This window comes from Xenopus laevis, chromosome 9_10S (assembly GCF_017654675.1).
Source record: "Xenopus laevis strain J_2021 chromosome 9_10S, Xenopus_laevis_v10.1, whole genome shotgun sequence".
Classification (NCBI taxonomy): domain Eukaryota; kingdom Metazoa; phylum Chordata; class Amphibia; order Anura; family Pipidae; genus Xenopus; species Xenopus laevis.
In genome coordinates, this window is record NC_054388.1 from 93,317,059 (window position 1) to 93,330,562 (window position 13,504).

Sequence of the window (13,504 nt, forward strand, 5' to 3'; positions counted from 1 at the left end):
ATTTCCTGTTGTTCAGCATGTTTCTTGAAGGGGTTGTTCACCTTTACTGTTAGTATGATGAAAAGAGTGATATTCTGAGACCATTTTCAATTGCTTTTCATTACTATTATTTGTGGTTATTTAGCTTTTTATTCATCAGTTCTCCAGTTTGCAATTTCAGCAGTCTTGGTGCTAGTGTCCAAATTACCCTAGCAACCATGCATTGATTTGAATAAGAGATTGGAATTTGAATAGAAGTAATAAACAATAAAATGTTAGCTTCACAGAGCATTTGATATTTAGATGGAGTCAGTGACCCCCATTTGAAAACTGGTAAGAATCAGGTGAAGAAGGCAAATCATTAAAAAAAAAAACTATAAAAAGAAAATGCAGATAGGAAACTTCAGACAGTCCGTAACTGCTCTGCAGGGAAATGATCATAATTTCAAACAGCAGGGGGAGCCCCCCACCCTTACTTCCCCGACCTCGAGCAGTTTTGTTTGTTTCTCTGTAGTGCAGCCAGAGACTGTGTAGAGATTTGTATCACAGTGCAGTCTGTATATTCTGATTATTAACCAGTCTTGCTGTATCGGCTTCTTTGTCAGAAATGATTTGACTTGTGCTGTTTTGATAAATTATGAATAAGCTTAACTTCCCAAGTGAAGGCCAGACCACACTGAGCATGTGCGTAGTCTTGGTCTTGCAAAGATGTTTAACAAAGTTACAAGATGACAGCTTCCTGTGGCCAACTTTGAAAACATAAATCATTTGTTTAATAAGGCTTCTGGTGCAGTAAGTTCATGTTTATGTTTAGTATACAAAATACAGAATTTCTAGCATTATTCTATTTTAGACTTTAGTTCTTTTAGTCCTTTAACCTCTTCCTTCCCTGCTGGCTTTGAGCTTCCTGGCAACATGCAGCACAGCAACAACCTGTGATTTGTATGGTTCAACAAAGCTTTAATCGCCGCAATTTTTAACAAAGATACCGATTTCCACCTATTCCAACTCTCAGAAATAAAGTGTTTCCTGAATTGCTACAAACCCATTCCCGTAACTCTAACTTCCCTTTCAGCAGGCGCAGGAGGGGGCATCTGCAAGAAATAACTCAGATAAGTGTGGTTAAATACTGCATCATCAAAGAAAGTCCTTAGGTAATTGTTTTTTCTGCCTGTGCCTATAGTGTGGAAAATTATAAAATATCTTGGGTTCCTAAATTACATTATTTTGCCACCAATATGGATTCATGTAGCCACCAGGTACAAAGTGCAGCTTTATTATTACAGAGAAAAATGAAACAATAAGAATTGTTCGGTTAAAATGGACTCGACAGGAGATGGCCTTTCTGGATAACGGGTTTCCATGTAAGGTAGAATTTGTTGGCACTATAAGGAAAAAATAAAATAACAGCAATGTCAAAATAACTTCCAGAGACACCTTTGCTTTTGGGCCATTGTGCTACTGAAGAACTGAGCATAATGTACAAAAACGAACATATAAAGTATATGTTATACATTATTCAGGAATCCATTACCCTGATAGCTTTAAATTACGGGAAGGCCATGTCCTACAGAGTAAGTTTGAGCAAATAAAACAGTACATTGTACTTGGCATGAATCCATGTTGTTTAAGGTATGGTGATCCCAATTATGGAAAGTCCCCTTATCCAGAAAATCAATGTCCCATACCTGTATAACAGGCTTAAAGAGGATATACACCTTACATTGCAGTGTTGTTCCATTCAGATGTCCCTGCAGTACAAGTCCCAGAATTCTACAGCATATTATCAAGGGTTAAAGCTGTAGTCCAGCAGCCATAGAGATGGGTTCTTAAAGCAACACTGCACAATTATAAATATTTCCAAGTATTACAGGGAAAGTTCTGCAAGGTCTGTTTTACACTTCATTCTATTTTTGATTTCATATTCTCATCACCAAAGGCATTAAAGAGCAGAGAACCCATCACATCAGAATTGTTCCCCAACTGAGGGGCAAATTCACTAAGCGCCGAAGCGCCGAACGCTAGCGTTAATTTTCTAGCGTTTGGCATTTTCGTTACTGAGCAAATTCACTAACGAACGCTGGCGTAGTTTCGCTAGTGTTACTTCGCACCCTTACGCCTGACGAATTTTCGCTAGCGACGTAACTACGCAAATTCACTAACTTGCGCAGTGTACTGAACGCTACCTTTTACGCTAGACTTCCTTCGCCACCTCAGACCTGGCGAAGCACAATAGAGTAGATAGGGATTGCTTTAAAAAAAGTCCAAAAAACGCTGGTGTGTTTTCTACATTATGGGTGATAGGCTGAAAAAGATCGAAAAAAATTTTGGGGCTCCCCTCCTTCCCCCCTACATTTCCTGACTCATGGCAACTTACATAGACAGTGGGCACATGTGTAGGGCAAAATAAAATTTTTATTTGATGATTTGAAGGTTTTCTAGGCATTTGTAGTGTTGATACGTATTCCTCCATTGAAATTTGAATTTGGCGACGTATGCAAATTAGCCTTCGCTAGCGTAACTTCGCTTTACATAGCGAATCAACGCTAGCGCAACTTCGCAATCTTACGCTACCCCTGAGCTCAACTTCGGATTTTAGTGAATTTGCGGAGCGCTGGCGAAACTACGCCTGGCGAAGTGCGGCGAAGTTGCGCCTGGCGCAACTTCGCATCTTAGTGAATTTGCCCCTGAATGTGTAAACTAATAGAGCCTGCTCTCCAGCTGGGGAAAACGACAGTACTTGTTCGAGAAACCCCCTCCACCAGAAGTGAGTTCCTGATATAGGCAGTCATGTTGGAGCAGAATCATGTGCATAATGAGAGACTGACCCAGCTTGCTTATTATGTGTATACCGTAAATGTGAAGTGTATCAGGGGATTTGTAGCCCAGAAATATTTCAATAAAGTATGTTTGAGCAAAAGTGTTTAGATTCCTTTTAAGTTAACTATATTAAGGGGGTAATTTATCAAGCTCCGAATATCGGAAGCTCGAATAGTTTGTAGCAAAAAAGAAAAACTACAAATTATTCGAGATTTATTAAAGTGTGATGGGCTGCAAACTCTGAATCTGAAACCCGGGCATCTAAAAGCTCTTGAGGTCCTGTATAAGTCAATGGGAAAGGTCCCAGTAACTGCGCTGATGTCTGTACTGATATCCGATGATTTCGGGGTTTCGAAATAAAAAACTCTGAAAACTCCGAAAATTTTTTAGTTTTTGCGGAAAACTCCGAACAATTCCTAGTTTTCAGGGAAAGCTCCAAAGTTTTCAGAGTTTTACCCGACCCTGTTTTTTTTGGGCTTTTTTCTTCATAAATAAGGTCCATTCGGGAATTCTGAGTTGCTTAGAGTTGGATATTAGAAATACTGAGATAAATTCGGACCATGATAAATAACCCCCTATGTGTGGAGAGCTAGAGGCACAGAAGAATCAGATTTAGGGACGGCTTACATCCCCTTTAATTACTTGGTTGCTCCTCCCAGAATACTCAAATGTGCTATTAAGGGTCCTGCTTACTCTACTGCCTTTCTGTTCCTATTGCTGATACTACAAATGCAAATCATGTCATAAAAGCTAATGCCCTCGTCCCATTGGTCTGACAGCCCCTATGGTTGAACAATAGGAATAATGTTTGTTAAAAAAAAAAAGAGAGAGAGAGAGAGAGAGAGAGAGAGAGAGAGAGAGAGAGAGAGAGAGAGATTAAAGGGAAGACAATTTGTAATTTGTCTTCATTTTTTATTTTTGTGTGGTTTTCAAACTTTTGTTAAGCAGCTCGCTGGTTTGGAATTTCAGCCTCAATCTTGTTGCTAGGGTCCAATTTACCATAGCAACCAGGTAGCAGTTTGAATGCAAGTCTGGAAGATTAATGCATACCTCTCAACTGTCCCGTTTTGAGTGGGACAGTCCGCTTTTTACAGCTCAACCCGCAGTCACGGATTTGTACCGATAAGTTTCTCTTTCATCTCCTGCACTGAGCAGCCAGAAAAAGATATAAAGTTTCCAACTTATTTGGCTCTTGGCAGAGAGCCCAGAATAGATACTTAAAATACTTTTGTAACAGTTTTAGATAAGATAAGAAGTTAGACTCACAGCTTAAAGGGCAATTCACCTTCATTAGCAAAACTGTAATAACACATAAAAAAACCCATAGAAATGTGTTCAAACTTTCATAACCTGCCAAATTTTGTAAAATGGACATGGTATGTGTGGTAAAAAAAATCTGCTTTATGTCCCTCTTTCTATTTCCAAAATGTTGGGAGGTATGGATTAATGGTAGAGAGTCTGACTAGAAAAATAAATAATAAAAAGTAAAAACTACATTGTAGCCTCACAGAGCAACAGTTTTTAGGTTGCCGGGGTCAGTGACCCCCTTTTGAAAGCTGAAAACAGGCAAATGATTCATTGAAGTTGTTAAAAGTTGTTAAGAACAAGACATTCTGTAACATACTAAAAGTTAACTTAAAGGTGAAAAACACTTTAAGTATTTTAGCCTCTGTGCATAAAAAGTAAAATGACACAACGCTGAATCATACATAATAACAAAGGTAGAAAAGCGGAGGTGTTTCCACCCACATTTTCTACCCTTTCCACCGTGTATATCTGTACATTCCCATGCTAGCACAGGTTTTGTCTCATTCACTGATTCATCTTCTCTTGAGAGTTTCCATAAAACAAGCACTGCTAGTGATGCCCCAGGACTTAATGGGGAATTGACTTAATAAACAAAAAAGGTAAATTCACTGTAACTGACAGACACACTTTACTCCTCTAGAACTGCATTTAACTGGCCAAAGCTACAGTGTCTCCAGATTGTTTGGTTCTTTGCCAGCTCTTCAGAATATTTTAAAGGCAGGGACCTTCTTCCTACTGTATCTCTTACCAAATAGCACGTATTCTCTGTATATTAAAGAGAATGCGATGATTTGCAAATCAAAACTTCTATATTTTTTATTGCAAATAGTACAAAGACAACATAACAAATTGAGAATGTTGCTTTCTGAAAAATATCTATATTGCATTCCATTTAACAATAACATTCCTCAGCAAAAAATTGCAAAGAATTTGGGGACTTCATTTTCTACAGTTCATAACGTCAATGTAAAATTGAAAAGAATTTGTGGATTTTGTCATTACATTTAAAGATTCAGAGAATCCGGAGAAAGCATTGTTGGCCATGATCTACTTGCCCTTAGAAAGAGACCCGATTCTGTAGTGGGAATTCAGTGCATGGGCTCAGGAATACTTCTTAAAACCACTAGCTGTGAACATAGTTCATCACAAATGCAGGTCACAGCTCTTCCATGCAAAGTAGAATCCATATATAAACATCATCCAGATACAGCACCGCCACCTTTTCTGAGCCCAGACTCATTTAAGATGGACTGAGGCAAAGGGGCAAACTGTGCTGTGGTCTGACAAATCAAGCTTTTAAATTCTTTTTTGGAAACCATGGGCACCATGTCCTCTGGTCTAAAGAGGAGAAGGACCGTCCTTGTTATCAGTGCACAGTTCAAAAGCCAGAATCCGTGAAGGTATGGGGGTGCGTTTGTGCACATGGGCATGTGGAGCTTGCACATCCGTGAAGTCAACATAAATGCTGAATGATATATGCAGGTTTTGGAACAACATATGCTGCCTTCCAGAGATTGCTTTTCAGGATGAGGCCTTGCTTATTTCAGCAAGACAAAGCCCAACCACATTCTACGTGTATTACAACAGCATGACTTTGTAGTACAATAGTCTGGGTGCCTACAGTTCAGATCTGCCACCCAGGGTCGGACTGGAGCCTTGGGGGCCCACCAGCGCTGCAAAATAAAGGGCCCTCCTGCCAGTCCCCACCCCCCCCAGCGAACATGAGTGAAAGATGCTGTGCGTATGCATGATAAACGCAGCACCACTGTACAACAGCTGGTCAGTGGAGGAGGTCTGTGCCGGCGCCCATCGGGTTTATTCCTGGTGTCCCGTCTGCCCAGTCCGATCCTGCTGCCACCCATTGCAAATATTTAGCCCATTATGATTTTTTTTTAATTCTGATGAAAAAGGCTGGTGGCAAGCATAATAGGAGAGAATTGAGTAATAGAACCTTGATTGCCTGTATGTGAAAATGCAATGAAAAATTTGCTGAGTAGATCACTGAAGAAGAAGTAAAGTTGACCATGTACAGGCTGATAAACGTTCCTGACTCCAGAACAAGTGGCCAGGTTATCCACTGTGTATTGTGGCTGTCAACTGACCTGCCCGACCAATATTGAAACTCCAGATACATGTGTTTGACTTTTCCAAATGCTATGTCTAATGTCCATGACTATTGCAGATTTTGTGGTATTAAAGAATTTTGAGACATTTTGTAGTACCCACCATGGCCTAGTATATTATCTCTATACAGGTATGGGATCTGTTATCCAGAAACCTGTTATCCAGAAAGTTCCAAATTACGGAAAGTCCATCTCCCATAGACTCCATTTTATCCTAATAATCCAAATTTTTAAAATTGATTTCCTGTAATAAAACATTACCTTGTACTTGAACCCAACTAAGATATAAATAATCCAACCAGCCTATTGGGTTTATTAAATGTTTACATGATTTTCTACTATACTGAAGGTATGAAGATCAAAATTACGAAAAGATCCATTATCCAGAAAGCCCCTGAGCATTCTGGAATACATATAGGTATCATCCTTATAAAATTAGTTATCATGAGTCCTGACTATTGCAAAATATATTAAACTGCCCTACGTCTGTTAGGAGATTCCTGTGGTGTCAAAAAATTGTGCTACTAATTGGAGAGTTTTTATCCCTTAGTTTAAAAAAATAAAACAAAAAATTATTTGTAATTCACAGAGTACTCTTCCAACTGAAATGAAAGCCTGAAATGAACGGAAAAGAAATGAAAACTGAAAGGAAAATCCTAATGGCGATACCAGTACACTTCCTGCTGATCTTTGCATTGCTCTTACAAGAGAGTTATGGTAAGTTCAAATGTTTTTTAAAAGGTGTTTGGATCTTTATTTTCAATATTTGCCAGAGAGCAGTTGGCCCCACACTGCCATGACACTGATTGAGGATATGACTAAAGCATTTGAGCAGATCGGGCCAGATTGTGTGACTTGGTGGCAAGAGTCTGCAGTTGTGGCAGCGCACTCTGGACATCCACAGATATTGCCAACCCCAGGATTTAGGTTAAAAAGATATTTGTTGTATTTTATGCATTTGATATTCAAACAAGCGTCCGAAGTCTGATGCGTTTCGTGTCTACGCGCTTCCTCAGAGACCTCGTGGCAATACCAGGTTGGTGTGTGGGTCCTCAAAATTCCTGGTAGAAACCCTGGTATGCATTAAACACATTACACACAAGGGCTCATTCACTAACAAGAGTAAAGTGCAATGAATCAGGATAGTTTGTCATTTGTGTGCACTGCACACTGGTGCAAAGATGTAAGACAGTTAGTGGTTGGATTAGGCCTTGTAGGGTCCCCTCGCACACTGATGAGGTAGAGACCATGTTAAATGATATAGGATTTTTATTCACCTATGGGGAAAATAAGAAATGGCTGGTGGAAATTGACCTCGGTTTGGGCCTATCAGGAGAGCCATTTTGCATTCTTGCATCCATTAATAAGTTTAGGACTTTATGTTAGAGAGCTACATGGTTGAATTTTTGATCTAGGCTAATGTACTCTACATGTGAGTGGTTGCTCAATACTTTGTTTATGGTGCCAGTGTCAGTTCTATAGATGAATTCTATTGAGTACTGAACCTCTACTGCTCCTCCTACTGATGTTTCAAACTCAAAATTAGAAGTGGATAAAGGTTATATATAGAGTTATACGGTGATGGATGTGTGTCTTTTTTCATCCTAACTTACTATGACAACATTGAGCTCACTGATGACTTGACAGTCACACAATAGACCAGTGGATGGCTAGATTGGCTGAGGTTGGAAGTCAGAGATTTCTTATCAAGGATATAGGCCAGGTCAAGGTCAGAAGCAATCAAAGATGAGTTCAGGACAAGGAAAAGTCAGTAAGCCAAATGCATGTGCAAAATCAACCAACTCATGGGTACATGTGAACGTAAACATTGCTTGTGACTTGGTGACATGGGCATCTCTTGAGCATTCAAAGTGGCCTAGGGGGAATCAGCAAAGCACGTGTCAGGAGGGTTGAATTATCATCTACTTTCTTTCCAGTTTTGTTCTCATCTGGAAATTATCCTCAAAAATGGAACCAAACCCAATAAAAGTATATTATTACCAGGGTTAATAAAAAGAGGAACCTGGACAGGATACATTATAATATACAATATGCAGTACTGATCCTAAGCACAAAATGTTAAGTAGAGTTTATTTACTTAAACTGACTTCTACACCGGACACAGATGTGCAAAGAGACCTTACCATTACCTGACCACATACAGTACTTACATAATGTAGCTCTATCCACCACAAAGGAAATGTCTATGTTTATCTGCAAGGATATCCTTGTGTTCAGCCCAAACCAACATTATAAACAAGCTCAAGAATAACAACAACATCAAATGTTCTCAGCTGAAGTCCAAAAGACTTAAAGCAAAAATTACTATTATCGTTATAGCAAGTAAAGTTTCCAGTGCAGTAAATAGCCTGCTAATTATGAGTAATTATTGGGCATGCTGTTATAAACAGCTCTCAAATATAAGACATGTATTTACGCACGCACACATATCTGTTGGAAAAGAAGGTGAATAGGGGCCAACTGTGTCTATGAATATCCATGGAGTAGAGTTACACAGATTAGCCTTTGTTTTAGTATATGGTAGTTTTAATGTGGTTACCTGGATGCTCCGTCATCAACATCCTTTGTAGTATCACTGTATTGTAGATTTGGGAAGCACTCACAACAGCAGGATAACTGCAATTAAGATATTATTGTGCATCCACCTGACATGTTTCAAGTGTGTGTGAGCCCGAAACATGTCGTGTGGATGCACAATAATAGCTTAATTGCAGTTATCCTGCTGTTGTGAGTGCTTCCCAAATCTACAGTCTGTCTATGAATAGCCTAATGAGTATTTGCACTTCAGAAAACAAAAGGGCAGTTCTCTGTTAAGTCTGGAAAACATGGACAACATAGCAGCCAAAGCCAGGACGTGAAGGGAACGCCCTAGAAAAGGTGTTTGGCAGCAAACAGTGAATATATGCAGTTAAGAAGTATTCCATTAAGGCTGCAGCCATTAAGGCTGAAGGCTAATCTGCCCTGAGCCTGTGTATTTTTGCAGATTAAGAGAAGCGGATCTGCCCCTGCTCCATTGATTTGAATCTAATCAGCCTGGGTGCACACACTTCAGAGCGGAGTGGTGAACGGCCCAGAGATGCCTCTGCTCTCATTCCTGCAACAGGTGCAACCTGGTTCTTCTCTCAAAGTTTCAGTTCCACTATAGTTGTGTGAGAATTGAATTGGCTTTAGTAAGGTTCATTGTTCACCTTCCAGCCAATTGACTACCTGCACGGCTTTTGTTCTTAAACTTTGAGGGCAAAACCACCAGCATCAAATGACAAATAACTGCCAACGTGATGGCTGTTTAGGATAGCATAAGCTCTCAGTAACTGGCAACCAACATCTCCCCACCCTTACACCAATGACTGCAAAAACAAATTAGCTGCAAAAAGAGAACCCCAAAAACACTTCAGCCCCCAGACAGGATTTGCAGGCCAGCACATATGAAGCAGGACTTTCTTCTTCTTTTTTTGGAGGTCTCAGGTGGCTGTAGCATGTCATTCAGAGTCAGGCTTTGCACCAATATGTTTGTGGTTATTTCTAGACTCCCCAGACAAAAAAAATCACCCTCCACCTATGTGTCCCAGATTTCTGGAGCAAGTTCAAACAAATGTCAATATAATGACAGATATATGATATCTGGGTCGTCCACTTTTTTGTCTTTCTTCTCTATATGAAACTTCATTCATTCACCCACTTATTATCATTGGCGATGGTTTGGCAAAAAGTATGCTTAATGCATTGGGTCTATTCTGACCTCAGGCTGAGTAATGTGTAAGTGTGCCTAGGGCAGAACTATACAATTATAATTATAAGCACAGTACATAGATAATATCTAGAATAACATAAAGCTCTAATCTCTCATGAGATTTGAACAGAACTTTAAAAAGAGATTGAAAGTGATTGTTCCTGTTTGAGCTTTCTAGAACGAAGTACATACAATCAATCACCAGATACAATGATAGCAATAAAAGATGAATAACTCACTACAGGAAGCTTCAGGAAACCCACACACAACCACAGACACCTGAACACATACAGAAATCACTGCGCATGTAGCAAATACAATCAGTTAATGCACAAGGAACAATAATTGCATAAATATACAATAATAAACAACTTAAGTCTAAGAAGAGCGTGTCATTTCGCTGTGTTGTTTGTTCCTCCTAAGAAACTCTATATATTAAGGAATAAACAATAAACACACACACTGAACACAGAAAAATGAACTGTGTCATGTTCAGGTAACCACCACCCTCTTCCCCTTCCAGGAATTTACCAAATAACCTCAATGCACATGAAAGAACTCGATTGTTGAATGGGGAGAAAGAATTGCTCAGTAAAGCCAAGTTTCCATAGTCAGTATCTTAGGTTTTAATCAGGTCGCTTAACCTCCCCCAGACAAGAAACATTTAGATTTTAAGTTCTAGAGCAGTAGCTGTTGGAATTTTACAGTTAAAGTCTCCCTAATAGGGTCACCACCTCTAACTTCCTCTGTCTGGGATCATGACATCAGCAGCAGGGCAGATGATGTATGGGGGAGTTGTGGTTGATGTTAATCCCCGGTGTTATGATGATGTCAGTGTAATGACACAGGGGGGAAGGATTGTTTAAAATCTTGTATCCCCCAAGACAGAGTTTTATCCGGGATTCTAAACTGTGGAAACCAGGCAGGCAGTTTTGAACCAGGCAGCCTATGTTTAACCAGTTTGTCCTCGACAAAGCCAGACAGGTGGCAACCCTCCTCCATAAAAATACCAACCCTTGGTCAAGGCTCATTTCACTTAATAACAAGGTTAAAAATGTATAAAAACAGTACTCCATACTTCCGAAAATATCTAGGAAATCACAGTCAGGCTAGACCCCTCCTTTGCCACTGCTCCAGCCCTTTGCCTATCTACAGCCTAGCGGAGATAGCCTCATAATTTGGGAAATCTGTTCTAAAGGAAGAGGACATATTGTACCTGAATAATCAGTATAGGACTGGATTGGACAGTGTCACACTTAGTGGGACATTCACTAAGATTCGTAGTTGCGCCAGGCGTAACTTTGCCTAACTTCGCCAGGGGTAGTTTCGCCAGTGCTCCGCAAATTCCCTAAAATCCGAAGTTGCGCTCAGGGGTAGCGTAAGGTTGCGAAGTTGTGCTAGCGTTGATTCGCTAAGCGAAGCGATGTTACGCTAGCGATGGTTAATTTGCATACGGCGCCAAATTCAAATTTCAATGGAGGACTATGTAGCAGCACTACAAATGCCTGGGAAACCTTCAAAACATCAAATAAAATGTTTATTTTGCCCTACACATGTGCCCACTGTATAGTTAAGTTGCCATGAGTTTTCGATCTTTTCAGCCTATCACCCATAATATAGAAAAAACGCCAGCGTTTTTTGGGACTTAGAAAAATTTTTAACTTTTTTTGAAGAAATCCCTATCTACTTTATTTCGCTTCGCCTGGTCTGAGGTGGCGAAGGAAGTCTAGCGTAAAAGGTAGCTTTCAGAAAAATGCATGCGTTAGTGAATTTGCTTAGTTACGTCCGTTGCACAAATTCGCCAGGCGTAAGTAAGGGTGCGAAGTTGCACTAGCGAAGTTACCCCAGCGTCCGTTAGTGAATTTGCGAAGTAACGAAAATGCCCAACGCTAGCGAATTGACGCTAGCGTTAGGCGCTTTGGCGCGTAGTGAATTTGCCCCTTAGTATTATACTCCAAAGAAAAGGCTGATCCACTTCCATCTGCTTTGCCTTGTGTATGGAAACACAAAAGTATGCATTGTGGCAGCAAAACTCATCCCATGTGTGCACTGATAAGTTTATTCCGTGCTCACACAAGATTTGGCCACTGGGAGTGGATATCTACACCAACGGAGAAAGAAAATATCAAGCGTGATGTTGTCCTGAGTTAATGCAGATATGAGATATATAATGTTTAGCACTTGGGACATGGGGTTTCCCATGGTTTTTTTTATATTGAAGAGAACCATGCCTTAAAGTTAGGGAATTAAAGATCATACTAAAAAGCAATACTTATGCCAACAGAATGTTAAATCACAGGTAAAAATTGAATTTCCAGAGTCTTTACACATAGAATTAATGCCACAGGTAAAGCCACAGCTTTTCATTTTCTCCAAAATCTCTTTTGTTAGGGACATATTTATAGAGCTGTGCTTAAAAATAAGTTTTTCATCACACCTTTTGCATAGTGCATCACTGAAAATAACCCCCTCATTGTACAAATGTAACTGATTAATATAGCAAAAAAAGCACTAGAGGTTACTGTTCTCCAGAATTCAATTGCTAGAATACTAAGAGACAAAAGACCCCAGTGTTCATTAACAAACACTTGCACCCTGGGAAATACAATAATATGCTCCTTGCACCAGATTAAAATTTTGCCACAAGGAGTAGACAGCAGTGTCAGAAGGGAAGGGTGAGGGAAGGTAGTGATAAAAGGGCCCCTTTGAGACCAGCCTCCTGCTGCACCCTAACTTGCACATCTGAATGTCCTGCACGTTACGGCATAGGTGGATTTTCATTAAGGCCTGGAGAGCCTTAGCCTGCCCAAACCTGTTTGCCTAAACTTACATAGCATCTGAACTCATCATGGATAGATGGTTTTGGAAAGAGTTATTGCAAGGGGTTACTGGCACAAAACACTATGGTCCATGATAGTTCCCTTGAACTATTCAGTTAGGTGTTAGCTGAACCATAAAAAAGTTTGCAGGTGTCATGCAGTCATTATGGTTTCATGGTGACCACATTCAATGTTCACACCTCTGTGAGTTTCTGCCAACACCTACCTGAATAGTTCAAGGGAACCATTGTGTTGGATATCAGTGACAGTTTCATTAAAATATGCCATTCCTTCTTGCTGGAGTGCTGAATCACAGCTTAGACCGCAGCATACATGCCTTTAATGTATTTTCACCTTCCTCTGGATCAGATAGCAGATCAATTAGGCTACTTTCACTTACGCACACATTTTGAGTTGAGTTTCTCAATCTCAACTACTATTATATTGTATTACTCTGAAACTGCAGTAAAAAAGCAGGTACTGTTTTTTTGCAACGGGACCAAAATATATGTGTATTTTATATATATATATATATATATATATATATATATATATAACAAACAAGGGAAAGTTGTGCTCACCACTAGTTTTTAAAATCATTAGGCGGGGGTGCAATGAGGGTGTGACCACAAAATACATATAGACAAATACAAGATTCCTCTGCACTCAACCCATTATCAATATATTTAAGACAGAGACATTTT

The 13,504-nt window shown here is 39.7% G+C and overlaps 1 protein-coding gene across 3 annotated transcripts in view; it reads left to right on the forward strand.

Annotated features, from left to right (window-relative positions):
* LOC108703132 overlaps positions 1–13,504 on the forward strand; it is a 49,082-nt gene that overhangs the window by 14,183 nt on the left and 21,395 nt on the right. For 2 of the 3 annotated variants that reach the window (XM_018239140.2, XM_041577972.1), the window contains exon 2: positions 6,820–6,947. In XM_018239140.2, coding sequence (XP_018094629.1) covers positions 6,851–6,947 — 97 coding nt within the window. In that variant the 5' untranslated portion in view covers positions 6,820–6,850. Of the gene's footprint in view, positions 1–1,110; positions 1,134–6,819; positions 6,948–13,504 lie in introns of those variants that run through there. The other variant, XM_041577973.1, reaches the window with a different exon arrangement.